A 17,348-nucleotide genomic window follows, 5' to 3' on the forward strand; every position below is an offset into this window, starting at 1 on the left:
GCAGTTGAAGGCGAGCTCTCGGAGAAGAAGAAATCTGTGATTTGATCTCCGATGAGTTATCTGACTTGCCAACTGCTTCGTCTTCTGATAGCAAGGGTAGTGTCAGTGGCAGTGACAGGGGCCCCCAAAATATTGTGACCAGAAGAGAAAGTGAAAGTGACAGTGAGAGCTCCAATGAAAGTGCGAGTGCTAGCATTGCGGGGACAGCCAGGTGGGGTAAAGTGGACAAAACACCCACTTTGGCAAAGTTTACTGGTGATCCAGGGGTGAGACAAATGCCATCGGACCCTACGCAAGTGTCTGAAGTAGCTGAACTGTTTTTTGGAGATAATTTCTTTGACATGTTGTGTTAGGAGACCAACAGATACTATCTCCAACACCGTGAGGCGTACGACAGTACCTATAAGGTGTTGAAGTGGGTGGATGTCACTTCAGCAGAAATGAAAAAATTTTTCACAATAATCATTCTAATGGGGTTTACAAAGAGGGATAATTTGAAAGACTATTGGTACACTGATCCATTTTTAGAAATTCCCATTTTTGGCAGAGGGGAATGTTTCCAGAAATATCACACTCTGAAGCACTTCTAGGAGCTCTGGTAAGTCTTCTCCAAAAATTTTAGTTCATAAAATTAATTAGGAGATTTTATATTAATTTTTAAAGTGAACAGTGCACAAGTTAGGGTAGTAGGTATATCACAGAGGGAAACACAATGGACCAATAATGGTCTAAGTGCATGGGGAAACCCACCCTCTCCAATAACTAACTAACTAACTAACTAACTAGGGTAGAAGGTTTAAAAACGTCGGTCCCCAGGGTGATTTAAATATTTAAATCACCAGTCCACGAAGTGTTAAGGTATGGTTTAGCGCTAGAAACATGAATTAAACCCAGAGCTTCTTTACTACATTCACACAAGCCTACTGCATAACACTGTCCTGAATCAGCTGAAACCAGCCCAACCAGTCCATTCCCCCAAAACATATTTCTGAAATAAACTTTCATATTATTATATCACCAATGACTTAGTTTCTTCAAGTGGTATCTTCCTTTAAAATCTTCCAGGAAACTTCATACACAATTTTCACCCATTCCACAGAAAGCGTCTAATAAGTTAAGTACAACTGAAATTAAACTATTTTACCAATGTATGAAATAAACTGAAATATACCTGGACTACTCCTTGGGGGGAGATAGGAAGAGCCCCTGGTGGGCGCTGCAGTGTGCCAATGTTTGGGAAATAAGGTTCCTTTTCTGAATTTGGGCAGCAGTAGAGCAACCGAATTGAAGATGAAGGATACTCGAGAGCACACGTGTAGCAAATGAATGTTGTGGTATCAAGGGCAGGAGCTGGCCTCTTTCTTAAAGCATAATTACGTTCTGAATGAGGAACTCCCTGTGCTGCATATACATGCCACTGTTGTAACAGATGACGCTGACATGCTTTGCATGCCTGAACCTGCAATAATAAAATATATAACAGTAACTTTCTGAACCTCAATGCAAGAGTAATTCAACTTTCTGGACAATATAAAAAGAGTATAATTACTAAAATAGCTCATTATAAGCATAAATGGAACAATCATACTACCAAGTCAACATTTCCAACTTCAACAGAAACTGATCTGCAGAAACTTAAAGAATACTCTAATTTCATATTATTTTTCTTATCTAGCTCCTGGCACTTGATGTACATGGCACAGTCACGTGTGGGATGCAGATGGAGGAGATGGTCTCCAGGAATAGTCATGTTGACATGCTTAAACTGGGTTGAAACCCTTCATAGTAAAACACTTTCCCTACAACCCACAATTATAAAAGGCTTCAATATATCATTAATTTTTTGGCATAACCTTCAAAGAGTATGAGTATTAGTGCTTGGAATATTAAGAGTCTAAATAGCACAGGTGACCTCCAATAATGTTGCAAGGATGACGACTTATTAACACATTCAGGACCGGAGGGGCCAATTGGCCCTCTACATTTCTATAGCGTTGCGGACCAGGTGGGCCAATTGGCACTTTTCTGACGCGTCATGTTGCAACCGGCTATATCTCGCTGTGTGGCCACGTTGCATCATAACTACTGCGTAGCTGACCTCAGGAATGTTTGCTAGCTTAGCCAATAACATGATCACGCTCATTTCCTGTCACACCCTAAAGAAAAAAGCCTTTGTTCAAGTCCAAGCTTCCACGTATGAACCAGGAAGTTAGCAGTGCAACATGGATCAGAGACGAAAGCAGTTGCAGGCGAAGCGTTCTCTCGGAGAACAAGAAATATTAGATTTGTTCTCCGATGAGCTATCAGATTTGCCAACTGCTTCGTCTTCTGATAGCAAGGCCAGCCTCAGTGAAAGTGACTGTGACAGGGGCCCTGTGTCCAGTGAAAGTGAGAGCTCCGATGAAAGTGCAAGTACCGGGACAGCCACATGGGGTAAAGTGGAGAAAGCCCCCACTTTGGGTAGGTTTACTGGTGATCCGGGGGTGAAGCGGATGCCATCGGACGACTCTCGGGTGGTGGCAGTACCTGCATCAGACACAGACGTAGTGCAGCCGGGGCCATCTGTTCGCAACCACCAGAGGCCTCATGTGGACCCCCATGGACGACTCTCGGGTGATATGCGGAAACATACCCTCGTGAGAATTGTGAAGAGTGAACATTACAAGAAGAAATACCCTTCTAGGCAGTGCTGTGTGCGCGCAGTCCACAAGAAGAGTAGGACTGCGTACATCTGCAACTTCTGCATGATGCCTCTTCACAAAGGGGACTGTTTCCAGAGATATCACATGCGCAAGAACTTCTAGGAGCTCTGGTAAGTGTTCTCCAAAAATTTTAGTTCATAAAATTAATTAGGAGATTTTATATTAATTTTTAAAGTGAACAGTGCACAAGTTAGGGTGCTAGGCTTAAAAACCCCGGTCCCCAGGGTGATTTAAATATTTAAACAACCGGTCCGCAATGTGTTAAAGTGATGATTCTGAGCAGGAATTAAAATGTATATTTGACCAATATCACATGAAAACAGGATTTATCCAATTCAAAACTCTGATAGGTGATTCGTTTTCAAACCACAGAACCTGAAAGTCATGTGAAATAGTAAAGACAATGAAACAAGATTACTTTCTTACACTAAAAAAAATTCAAGTTCCTTATCCTGCAACCAGTTAAGTGATGGGTCATAAGTGAAGACCCCAAACTGAAGACCATGGATGTGATAATGTGCTGCCTCATCAGGATTACTGCACCAATGGCTGAATGATGATTAGCAAGTGAATCTGCAGGGCCTCAGGAAAAAAAAAACTCTGTCAACCATGAATTTCACTTCAGTCATGTGAGACTGAACCCAAGGCACCACAGTGAAAAGCCACCAACTAACCACCTCAGCTATGACACTTTTGTCTATTTTGCTCTAAAAATAATTGTGCAAAACTATACACAAAATATTCTATTCTTATCCCTGAACTAACGCAAATATGTTAACATATGCCATTTTTCAGTGCTCTTGATCCAGCACATGAAACATTAACTTGTACGCCACACTTCCAAAGGATCTATTAACTCTCTCTGTGTCACGATTTTGCTCTGCAGTCTGGTGACAAGACAGCGACTTATACTTTGTTTTCTCTGTGTTTACTTCTAGGTCACCACCTTACTAGTGTCAATCAGAGCTTCTGTGCTTTTCTTTATGGTACTGTCACGAGACTGAGTGACTACAGATGGGATTTGGATCGGTAATTGGATTGACTGAACTCTTACAGAATGTAACTAAAATTAACTATAGCGTTAACATTAATTCACATACTCTACATTTCACTACAGCACGTACAAAGTCCTCTCAGTCTGCTGTATCTTCACTGGTTGTTGCGTGGTAACAGCTTCCAATGCCATAACTTCCTCAGATTCCATGTTCACGTCCTTACTGGCCAGCAACTGTCTCACAACTAACTCACTGCTCCAACTGACTACCTCCCATGCTGGTGGCCATCTCACATCAACCTCCTACTCTTCTCATTACAGTATCAAGACACTCTAATAAGAGAGTTAGAGAGAGTTAATTTACTACTGGCGGTTTACGCCAATCAGTTCGTCTTGGCGTCAGGCCCCTTGAGACACACGACCAGAGATTTTTTCCAAATTAACTCTTGCGGTAATAGTCAATAGGCAACATCCTCTCCGACAAGAAGATGGGTTTGTCTCTTATGAATACACTTGACTTTTCATCAAGTGTATATTTCACACATATAACATGTTATCAAAAATTCTTCCTTTTGCAGACTCTTTAATAATTATAGCTGCTCCTCATTATATAGTTTTGGGACAAATCACACAAAACACCTCTCCCAACAGTTATATTGTTGCATCACACAGCTATTGCACGGACCGTGTAGAGAACACCACTTTCATGTTGCTCCACTGTGGCATGTTACGAATTTGTTGCAGCCATTACTTAGCAACAGCCGTTGTCTACAAAGTCATTACTTAGCAACGGCTGTTGCATAGCTGCTTATTTCACAGTCATTCCCTTGTAACAGATCTACATGCCACAGTATCTATGTTACATCATCAGCATACACCAAAACCTGATGTATCCCATTTAATTTTAGTCCCACTTGGTTTTCCTGGACCTTCCTAACACCATATTCTAAAGCAAGGGATAAAGCATCTCCTTGTTTCAGGCCATTCTGAATAGGAAACGTATAAGACAGAAGTTTACCTGTACAGACTTTACTACACATTATATTTAAACACATTTTAATAAGCCTAACCAATTTTATGGGTACCCCAAACTCAATGCGAATTCTGTATAATACTTCCTCCTAAATGAATCATAGTCTTTTCTTTAAGTGCACAAGCAGCCACCATGAAATTTTCAAAGCTGTCACAAGACAACATAGTAGCAGTAAGCCCCATGTCAGGAGGATATTGGATAAAATTCTGTATGAAGTTAAAAACAGCAATATGTCTTGATAATTACTACAGTCAGTCTTAATTCCCTTCTTGTAAATTGGTACAATAGTAGACTCCATCCACTCCTCAGGCAACTCTTCATTATTCCAAATAATACTAGCAAGTTTTCATATCTCAGAATGTAACGTTTCACCTCCTGCTTGAATAAGTTCTGCTGGAATTTGATCACTACCTCATGATTTATATTTTTTCAACTATGCAGTAGCAATTTCAAGCTCAAAAGGACTGGGATTAGATTCTAATGACTCAGCTGTATGTATTCCCATCTGCCTAACATTATTAACCCTATAGGAACATTCAATAATTCTTCTATTTATTCAAAATATTGTAGGAATCTGCAAGCAGATTCCAATTATCATCCTTTACTTAGTTCTAGGTTGGTTACCCTTTTTAAATTCATTTACTACTCTATATAACTCTCTAACAGTCTTGTTCTCGCTGTGTCTTACAACTCCATTAATCTTATCTTCCAGATATTCTCTCCTCCTGTTCCTAAAATTTCTGCTAGCTTATCCATGTTATCCCCATTTATTTAGCTCAGATCCTGTAACCATTGCAATTTGGTTAGTTTCCTTTGATCTAATAGTTTTGAACATCCTTAGTCAAACCACAGCTTATGTTGCTTCAATTCAATGCATGATGGGGACGGCAATGGTGATCACTTAGATTATGTAGGCCAAGCTCCATCTGAGGATATGCAACACTACAGCACAAATTACTATAATACTGTGATATTGACAAAGGAAGTAACCATCCCTGATGAAAAACAACTACTACTGCAAGTTTTGCTAGAAAACTGTAAGGCCCACTACAGGAATATTCAACAGAGTACCCATTCATACTAATCTTCTGGCCCACAGAACGTATCGCCTCCATCTTCAGGGTAGAAGAAAAAATAAGAAAATCCGCAAGTGAAGAGACCGTGAGAACCGGTACAAGCAGACTGCTTTCTTCATGTAAAATAACTGTTGCCTTTTCAGAAACAATGAGCTGAAATCTTTTTAACAAGTTCAAAAGAAACCTTATGCATTTCACTTATCTGGACATAATTTCCATGTTTAAAGAAGCAGTGTGCAACTAGAAATGAGAGCTACATCTGATTCTTGAAATGCAGAAAATTATATAAACTGAAGCTCGGGTTTTGATGAAAGAGTTCAAATCCAGGTTTCAAAGATTTTACAGAAAAAATGAAATGAACAAAATCTGAAAATAAATAATGGCACAAGCACGTCAGTCACAAACTACAGGTGCTGAAAGATAGCAACAATTTGCTTAAGCACACTCTAACAATCTAAAAGAGGCGGAGGAGTCTTGATGTTTCACCATCATCATAAGCACATGTACGTCAGCACGCAAACTACCAGTGCTCAGGTCATACAAGAGTACTGCCATATACATAACAAAATCTACTGAACCCAGATGACCACAATATGAACTCAACATTTAGTTTACTCATTGTACTGTACTGCTCTGGAAATCATAAAATGGTTACAAATTAGTCCTCTTTTGTAAATAAAGTCATATTTAGAGACTAAAACGGTTAAAATGCAGCAAAATCCTAGAATACAGTAACTCAGCTATGGGCTGAAAGACTGGGCTTTGATTCCTGGCAAGAGCAAGCAATTTTTATTATCCACCACATACAGACAGGATATGTGGCGCAGAAAGCCTCCTATCCAATAGATATCAGGACCTCTTCCCTTGGGTACAACCCACCTCCATCTAGTGCTGACATTAAGGAGGGGTGGAGAACACCTCCATTTCCTGTTCATTATACAGGGTTATTAAAAAAGAATGAACCGATTTTATTAAGCAATATTTTATTAAAGGAAAGTAATACAAAACTCCAGCCAAGTCACAAGTATTCTACTCACAATCAACTTTTATTTCCTGCCTTACAAGTGTTCAATGTGGCCATCACCTGCAGAACAGGCAACATCAATGCGATAAGAGAATTCCTCCCAGGTGCATATCAGCATATCACGATGCACTGAGTTAATCGCTGTTGTTATTCAATGTTTAAGGTCACTGAGGTTAGTGGGTAGTGGTGGAACATAAACGTGATCGTTTATATATCCCCACAAGAAGAAATCACACACGGTGAGGTCTGGGGATCTTGCAGGCCAAGCACAAAGAGCAAGGTCTTGGGACCCCTTCCGACCAATCCATCGCTGCAGCACTTTTTCATTTAAAAAAGCTCAGACCATCAGGTGCCAATGGGGCGGTGCTCGGTCTTCTTGAAAAATGAAGTCATGCGAATCTGCTTGCAGTGAAGTGAAGAGCCAGTTTTGGAGCATATCGAGACAGGTTTGTCCTGTAACGGTGTTTCCTTCAAAGAAAAAGGGACCATAAACCATAAAACGTTCACCTTAGGGGAATCTCTTTCATGCTGAACTGTTTCATGTGGGTGCTCTGTTCCCCAAATATGCACATTGTGATGATTGACTGTGCCGCTCAAGTAAAAAGTCGCTTCATCACTAAAAATTAAACGTGAAATGAAGGTTTCGTCTTCCATCATCTCCAGCATCGAATCGCAAAATTCCACCCGCTTCCTTTTGTCATCATTGGTAAGTGCCTGAACGAGCTGCAGTCTGTATGGTTTCAAATGTAGACGTACTGTTAGCACACGCCAGACAGTGCATTGAGGGATCGCAAGCTCACAGCTAGCTTGATTTGTTGACTTCCGCGGACTCCTCTCAAACGCAGCACGGATTCTCGCCACTTGTTCCTCCAAGACTCATCGTCGTCCTGGACTTTTTCCTTTACACAGACACCCACTCTCTTGAAACTGTCGAAACCACCGTCAAATGTTCTTAGGAGAGGGTGGATTAATGCCGAATCACCTTCGAAAAGCACGCTGCACCGTGACAACCGAATCTGTTTTCGTGAACTCGAGAACGCAGAACGCCTTTTGCTGAGGACTCACCATTCCGAGGGTAAACGAACAACTGAACGTTGCCGGAAGAACGATGCGACTTCAGCGCCCCTGTGGCAGCCCTTCACAACTTAGATAACTCCTCTTTCAAATGGTCACTGACTCATTCCATGACAATGCTTGAGAACTGGAGCAATGTGTCATGAAATCGGTTCATTCTTTTTGAATAACCCTGAATAATCCTAAGCATAGCCGGTCACGGTAGCTGAGCGGTCTAAGGCATGCACTGTCTTCGCTCGCTCGGAAGCCAGAATCGTGGGTTCGAATCCCACTCAGGGCATGGATGTTTGTGTGCGTTTTTCTGTGTTTGTTTACAGGTAGAGGCCTTGCGACGAGCTGATCACTCGCCCAAGGAGTCCTACCGAATGTGTAAGATCTAGTAAACCGAAGTGAAACGGAGAGTTTCATGGAGGTAGGCCTAGGTCCAAATAGGGGCTGTAGCACCACAGAAAAAAAAAAAAGGAAACCCTAAGCATAATTAAGCTAATTATGCCCACTGATAATTCCTGTGTCACCTTAAACTGATGTTTCTACAAAGCCCTTAACATATATTTACAAAGCAAACAGGCTTACTTGAAAAACATTTTGTAAATCTGACATTTTTGTTAATTCACTCTATTAACCTCTCACTGCATTATTATGAATTGGTTACATTTTGGTGGTGCTCAGTCTGAATCTTTCCTGGGACACCAGCTATCCTAATTGAGGTCTTTCATGGTTTTCCTAAGTCCCTCCAGGCAAATACTGGGGTAGCACCTCAATTAGGCCATGACTGTTTACTTTCAAGTCCTTTCCAATTCATCGTTCATCTATCAACCTACCATCCGACACTACATAGTCTCAATACCAAAACAGTGTAATTAAATAACCAAGAAATAAATGGGCTTCTGCTGGAAGAGAATCATTTTTAAAAAACAAAATGGGTAAACAATTTTAGCAGTCTTGCAAATATGGTATTCATATAACTAAGTAAAATCTGTAAGATTTACTACACAGTTAAATTTTCAGTGTAGCATAATAGTGTATCAACAAACAAAATTTCAAATATAGCTACTGCAAATATTCCTCTCTACAGTAGTTTGTATCACTTAATTTTAACTTGTTACTTTAAAATAATCCTGAAATCAAACATCATGTGAACTAAATAAAACATGTCATATGAAAAACATGACTGCATACACCGGCCTTATTATCACCTTCTTCAATATTTTCAAACTCCATCTTCAGAATTTATGCACTACCCATGATAAGACGAGCTTTAAGCTAACAGCTTTATTGCAAGACATTATTTGTTTAAAAGTCCATGGAGATGGTTAATTAAGCAGCTTCCGCCTCAGGGAGAATTTCCTTTTCAGACCTAAACAGGACTAGCCAGACATGGCGATTCCAGTGTCTATAACCTCTCACACTTTCTCATGGGCATCAAATACTTTTCCTGATGCTCGGCTCAATTTTCTGTCTGCATATTCAAACAATTTAAACTTAACGATGAAACGATGAAAACAGATGATCACTCACACTGCTGCCAAGTTATATACACATGGCTGCATGGGCCTACACAAAAAGTAAAAGGGTTCAGCAAAAGGTCGCAGGCCATGGAGGGCCACTGGGTTATGAGACATTGAGGCTCCCACATTTTCCAGACAATCGGTTAACAAATGGCAGTGAGGTAAAAGGGATCATTTCTAAATACAAATGTTTTAGGTGTGTAAGTCATCAACTACAGCAACTGAAAAACAGGCATAATTTGAAGTGGAACAATAATCTAAGATATCTCTTCAAATTAAAGAATAAAAACAGTTTATCTACTTAAACTATATTTACTTATACCATTATGTGACAGAAGCGTTAACTAACCCGTCCAGCTGAATCCATGGGACGTGATCGCCCCGGCCGTGGATGCAGCATAAGAGATGGAAAGAAAGGTGGCGGAGAAGACGAAAGAGACTGAGTGGAGGGAAGAGGCTTGGCTGCAATATGACTTAGTGAGCCCCGTTTATATTCGTCACCACAGACATAGCACACTTCTGTGGCTGAATTCTTGTCTGGCATACTCAGATCTAAAATATCTGCACCTGTCACACTGCTACCACTACCACTTGCCGCATAACCACCTGCAAAAATATAAAAGTCAATATTACAAAACATACAAGAATCCAAATAGTGTGGTTCAGTAAGTAAGATCTAAAAGTCTGTGACAATAATGTATTAATACAATGATTGATTTTCTGGGTATTATTCATCATCCTATTTTTATTTAAAACATCTCGCAGATTAGACTCTGTCTCCATCCTCAGGCAAAAAGTCTATTCAGTTGGGCCAATCGATATAGCTAGTCCCTAACTCCAGACCTAGGTCTATCAACTGGACCCAACTGAGTAGGCTTTTTTACCTGAGGATGTGGGCAGAGTCCAGTCTCTGAAATGTTGTTTTAAATAAAAGCAGGAAATGGATAATGTTAAATGTCAATCACTGAATGTGGTTCAGGTTTATGACAATCGCTGACTATTCTCTTGGGAGTAGTCTCTGTCTGCTACCTACTGTCTGGATAAACAACATACATATTTGTATATGAGACATTTTCAGGGCTGGTTCTGTCTCCATCTTAAGTAAAAAGATTCTGAGATGGTAAATAAAATTATTTATACACGACATTTCCAAGTATGACTCCGTCTCCATTTCCAAATAAAAGAATTCTGAGGTCTTACATAAAGCATATATTTACCATTCAAACTTTTTTAATTTTATCTGGCAATCTACGAAGTCTGCTCCAGAAATACTACGTATCTCTGTATTCAGACAAAGGACAATTACATGAAAATTATTTTGGACACAACAATTCCTCACTAACCGTGGTTAAGAAAACCATGAGTTTCAAGTACCTGCAGTTTTCAATCTCTATCCAGTTTTTAAACCACAGTATTTCAGTATATGTGTGCAATGCTTTCTTATACACTAAATAAAACCTGCAATTTCCACATCAAGACATCCGCATTTACCAGAGCCATGGCTTTAAAGGTATATGAAACAGTTTCATAGCTTCTAGATCATCCCAAATACAAATATTTTTGTGATATATGAAGAAACAGGCAACTTAGACTCTGAAGAATGTTAGTTTGGTATCCCTAACCCTCAACTTCTCACAAGTCCTACGTCTTACCAAAAGTGGTGTTTTTCAAGAATTTAACACCTGCAATTGGCAGTGGATTCCTGTACACATTTCAAGGGTTTTCTCTGTTCCTATCTCAGGTGACATATGTTCACCACTACTTTCATTCCTCCCAAATTCATCTGTGGCAAATTTGTTTTGAAAGGATGTTAAAATATATCTATCAGCTTTGTAATGTCAGTATGCCTGTCAGTGCACATACAACATCCCAAGAACCACTGAAAAGATTTTCGTAAAATTTTATATCAGAGAGCCTGCAACACATTTAAATTTCATTTAAGATCAGATAACAATAAAAGGCAGTTCATATGAATACCTACATGCATCTCAAGATTGATATGCTAAATAATTATCGGAGCAAAAACTCTTTTGAAAATAATGTATTTACATCCAATACGCTGTAGGTAAATAAGGTAAAGTTATTCCTGTGACAGGAACATGGAGGCCCAAAGAGTTGTGAGATGTCGAAGCTCCCAAATTTTCTGGACAATTAGCTCACAGATGGTGGCGAGGTTGTCAGCCTTACACATCAGTCACCCACCCTTTATACCCAGGAAGATTCTTGGTACTCATTTCTGCTAGAGGCTGACTCAACCTCAGGGCCATAGTGTGGCTGGAAAAATTACGTTAATTGACAAACCTGATGACCTCAATAAGAGTCGAACCCGCGATGTTCAGGCTTCTAGCACAGTGCCTCAACCAACTATGCTACTGCATGCCCCCCCCCCACACTGTAGATACCCTCTGTCAAACATCACTCTCATAATTACAATATTACGAGTATTCCAGTTCAACAGAATCTGCCTTACGGGTGCCCCCCTTTTTGAAATGGATTCTATGCTCTTGCAACAGTGGGGACACCCCAGAAAGGCCAATAAAGGCCACATCTGAAGGTACCAGACAAACAACACTTCCTGACCCCTGTAATTCCTTCCCAAGAAGTCATCTGGAACTTACATCTCAAGAAGTGTGTCTAATGTCACATTCCATTGTTCTAATGAACTCCTTCACTGTTCTTTTCATCTCTCACTACAGCTCTACAGCCCTTTGAACCATTGCTGTTTTTTCAGTTTCTTAATCCAACACACAGTTGGTAGGACTCCTTGGACAGGGGATCAGCCCTTCACAAGGCCGCTACCTACATACAGAACACAAACACAGAATAAATGCACACGGACATCCACCCCTCAAGTGGGATTCAAACCCACAACCCTTGCGTTTGAGCGGGCTAAGACAGTTCATGTCTTAGATTGCGTGGCCACTATGATTGGCCTTTCACCTTTGTAGAAGAGGGAAATTCAGTTCAAGCTTATTGTTTGACTTCTATAGACAATTCTGAGGAAAAAGTCTGCCTCCTGAAATTCTCAGCGAGACCTGGCTAACTGAAGAACTAGGAATGATTCAAATACAAACAGGGCCACCTGAACATACTCACATGCCAGTGACAAGACACGGGGGTTCAGTTTGATAACTGGCCTTATGACTCATAACTACAAATAATTATAACTCTCCCAATAATCTACAAACTCTGCAAATCAAAACTGCTAACACCAAGTATTTGAAGTCTGCTATGTCTTCACTAGTCATTGCTTGGTAGAAGAGCCTAACAATGCAATTAAAGACTCTCAAATGCCGACTCCGGCCCCCAACTTTCGACTGTCAACATCTGGCTCATGACTAAATAACTTGGTCAGTCAGTCACGTAAACTGCTGCTGGTTCTTGCCAGCATAGTCATTCTTTGTTCCGAGTCTCAAGGAATTACGAACATATTTTACTCTCACTCACCTCTGGGAGTCATGCAAAGTCAGGTGCAAGTTCCAAAGGCTTCCAGAGCCATCAGACATTAAAATATGGTCATGAGTCCTGCTGGACTTGAAACCAATTATCAATGTGCATGCAAATACCAGCAGACATTTAGCAGTCAGTCAGTAAAAGTCATGCAAACTCTTGCTGACTATGAAGAAAGCAGTCTTCTGGGATTTGGCACCGTGTATATGTGGTGTTAACCGATGTTTCGGAGGAATGTATCACCTCCATCTTCAGGGCAGAAGGAAAAATATAAGAAATCCGCAAGCGAAGAGACCGTGCCAAATCCCAGAAGACTGCTTTCTTCATAGTCACCGCCGTGAAAGCCTCATATCTTACATTTTGCTGACTAACTTTTCCCAATGGTCCTCAACATATAGCTTCAGCAGGGACCACACAGGAAACAGTTCCTCCATTGTCGTGTGCATATCTGTCACTACAGGAGCATGTTTACTGAGCCACTCCCTAGCTATGGCCATCTCTCTCCCTTCACTATTCTGCCTAATTATTCAAAAAGAGCCATAGTTAAAGCTTTCATCTTGGAGAGGACTTTCTTTGTTTTGCCCATGGATGGAATGCTAGCAGTAGGAGACGAGTTTTGTTGGAAACCTATGCTAAGCATAGCTACTAGCTGGACCTTGTAGAAGCTAGTCTGATAACTATTTATGCATGTTGGAAACTGCAAAAATTTTATATTTTATTTTTACATCTGGTACTGATATAGTTTAGTATTCTCACACCCAGCACCTTTGCTGCTGGCTTACCTCTCAGTCTGCAATTTTTTGCAGTACCCTAGCAGATGGCAGTATTTCACAACAAACGATCTACATACGTCCAAACAAGGAGTTCTGGGAAGAACTAACTGCCTACTTTCCTTTGATTTGACATGGACTGCAGAGAAAATGACACCTCCAACAATTCTTCGTTGCCATGGGAATGTCTTTACTGAGCTGTTACGTGGCTATGATAGGGGGATACACAGACAGACCCACAGATGCATGGGTCCTATTTATTAGTCTATTTTTGTGTGTGTATTCATTGCCATGGGTATGTGTTTACCAATCCATTGCCTAGAAATGAAAGAAGGGATACATTTTACTGAACCTTTGCCTAGCAATGGAAGAAGGGATACACATACAGAAACACAGACCAATGAGAGGGATTTATGAAGTACACTGTTAATAAGATGGACTGAGGTGCTATGGTATACATACCAAATTTCATAAAGATTGCTTCAGGCATTCAAAAGTTAATGAGGGGGGGATTTACAGACACAAAGACATACACACAGCATGGAGATCACATAAGCCTACTTCCATTTATTCAAAATAATGAAAGTAGGTTTAAAAAATGCAAAAAAAAACAGCTACATGCAACAACTAATGGAAAAATATAGAAGAAACTACTTGTTCAAAGCATTTTCAGAAAGAGCTATTTATCTTGCCTACATATAGCCCTAATAGTCTTGATTTAAAAATCTTAACTATGGCTGCTGAAAGTTACCTGCAGACGTAGGTGCTGGGGACTCCCTAGAGCCACCATGGCGTAGATCCAGTGCTGCTTCTGAGCCATGTGAATCATCAATGCTCATCGCAGCAGTAGATAATGGAGGAGCAGGAGCTGATGTTGGCAGTCGTGGGGATATACCTGGACGACTGACAGCATCATCACGTGAAAGAGGTCTTCCTACAGGTTCTCTGCATATGAATCACAATAAGCCATTTGTCTTTATTTTGAAACTGTGTTCATTCTTCAATTTCATACATTTCAACATTACTGTATCCCATAAAAACCAAATTAGGACCTTCTGTATGGAGAATAAATACTGTTACATAGGGAAGAGACAGTGAGTGAGTGAGTGTGTGAGTGAGTGCCTGTCTGTCTATCTCTCTCTCCCTCTCCCTTTCTCTCTAATGAATTAAGTTTATTCTGAATTCCAGGATTAGCCAATCTGCAACTTTACCATACTTCTAAGCTCTAGAAACTGAATTCCACTGCTAGCTTCATACAAGGAAATCTCCCTTAATCATGAATCTTGAAACTGGTATCCACTTGAATTCATGTGAACAAATGTAATATAAAAAGGGGATTTTCTACTTGCAAGGTGTATATTTGTGTGTCTGTCTGCTATGCATGTGCAGGTGTGAAATGATGCATGGGCATCCTTATAGATCTCTTAGAAAGAAATGTGCGGATCTGATTAAAGGGACATTTCTCCACACAAGAACCACAATAACTTCATGAGCCAGCCCATCTGAATATGAGTCAGTCCCACAGATGAGCAAGCTTATACCAAACTTATCAGCCTTTAATGACTGTACCCAGCATTTTCAGTACATGAGTCATAAACCAGAATATAACTGAACTTACCTCCTTTCTTCAGAATTTTGTCAGTGCTTTCTTATACATTTAACCTGTCACCATACATTTCTTGGCTATTAATGCTTGTCATATTTTTATCAGTTTGTCTGCTGGACTTATAAAATGTAGTAGTGGCTGAGAAATACATCACAGATTTACCAGCACAGAAGAATTACAGAATGAAACAGAGGGTGGAAAACCCATTACAGAGTAACAGGTAAAATAGGATCAATGATTGAGACTAGTTCTTTTCTATAGGTCCTTTATGTTCAGTCCCCCTTTCATCTAAAGGTGGAAACAGAGTCAGTTTTCAGTGTACTGAGCTCTTAGTATAAAACCTAAACAATGAATAACGCACAAGGTATTGAAACTAACTAAATCCATCACCGAATCACAGGCGGAGTATGACTACAGAATGAAGCAGTGATTGCTCACCATCCATTTATGGAGACAGCAGAATTACAGCATGTAGTAGTCCTTGTCAAACCAATCAACAATACCTATATACAGCAGAGTAAAGACTGAAGCAGTACTTCGCAAACCCACCACCGATTTCTAGGCAGGTTGGCGAAACCATCACCAATTTCTAGGTACAGTAGGAGTACAGAATGAGATAATTCTTGACAAATCCAGCATCAATGTAAGGCACAAGAGGATTATAGAATGAAGCAGTGATTGGAAAATCCATTACAGATTTATGGGTAGAACAAAGGCATGAGACAGTTGTGTGCACTTGGGCAAAATAGGCATAGAAATGCTTAAAATGATGTAACGTGCTTTCACAGTAGTGTATTTTGAGTTGCACAAAAGTTTAAATGAAGATATATCCTGCCATGATTTCATGAATAACAATGCAGTTACCTTGGGCGATATTTGTAATCAGTTTCACAGACTCAAAGTCTTAAATATTGCCAATGAAATAAAATTTACCAACATTGCAAGCATATCACATGCAACTTCCATGTCCATATTGAGGTCTTCTGGATTGTGACACTATGTACTCTTGTAGGCAGATACAGTAAATCACCAGCTAACATGGTTAAGTTCTTCAAAAGGTTTCTGTGTAAGTTGAAAGCCATGTAAGTATAGCAATGCTTAAATATAACATATTTGTTTACATAAAAGTTAGTTTCAATGGATAGTTAAGGCTAAAAACATATGTGGGGCAATCCAAAAGTTTCCGAAATTTGAATTTTGTGCGCGAATGGTTATGAGTACATCGAAATACCGCTAGGTGTCTCCTCACACATCCTTCTTGAATCAGTGTGGCAAGCAGCATCAAGTTGAGTGGTTGGGTTTATTGTTGGTGAACGTATTTCCATTGTTGTGTTTCTGTGAGTTTGCCGTTTTGCGATGGCTGACCTGAGAGAGCAGCGTGTCTGTATAAAGTTTTGTTTCAAACTTGGGAAAACCGCTGCAGAAAGGCACCAAATGTTGAAGCAAGCTTCTGCAAGATCGCAGACTGACCATCCAAGACCTCTGTAACACCTTGGGACTAAGTTATGGTACATGTCAACGAATTCTGTCAGAGGAACTGAACATGAGGAGGATTGCAGCGAAGTTTGTGCCACGACTGCTGCAAAATGAACAGAAGCAGCATCGCTTGGAAGTCTGCAGGGAACTTCAGCAACAGCTTCAAGAGGATCCAAACTTTCTTTCGAAGGTTGTCACTGGTGATGAAAGTTGGGTTTATGGCTATGACCTTGAAAGCAAGCAGCAATCGTCGCAATGGAAGAGCCCTTCTTCACCTCGGCCAAAAAAAGCTCGACAAGTCAAGAGCAAAATTAAGTCCATGTTGATCTGTTTTTTTATATTGACAGGATTGTTCATAAGGAGTTCGTCCCTCCTGGTCAGACACTCAATAAAGAGTTCTATCGTGATGTTCTAAGGTGTTTGAGGGAGGACATGAGGAGAAAACGTCCAGAGAAGTGGCGCACGAACGACTGGGTACTCCACCATGACAAGGCACGACCACATACGGCTTACATTGTGCAGGAATTTTTGGCTAAAAACAAGATGGCAGTTGTTCCCCACCCACCGTACTCGCCAGACTTAGCTCCATGCGACTTCTTTCTCTTCCCCAAGATGAAAATCAAGTTGAAGGGGGG

General features: G+C 40.3%; 1 protein-coding gene across 1 annotated transcript in view; it reads right to left on the minus strand.

Moving 5' to 3' along the window:
- Nucleotides 1-17,348, minus strand: part of LOC111874523 — a gene marked incomplete at its 3' end in the record, with an annotated part of 59,132 nt that overhangs the window by 27,901 nt on the left and 13,883 nt on the right. The window contains 3 exon segments of the mRNA XM_023870093.2: nt 1,172-1,459; nt 9,761-10,017; nt 14,383-14,576. Of these exon segments, the coding sequence (XP_023725861.2) occupies nt 1,172-1,459; nt 9,761-10,017; nt 14,383-14,576 (739 nt within the window).

Source organism: Cryptotermes secundus, unplaced genomic scaffold, assembly GCF_002891405.2.
Source record: "Cryptotermes secundus unplaced genomic scaffold, Csec_1.0 scaffold735, whole genome shotgun sequence".
NCBI lineage: Eukaryota > Metazoa > Arthropoda > Insecta > Blattodea > Kalotermitidae > Cryptotermes > Cryptotermes secundus.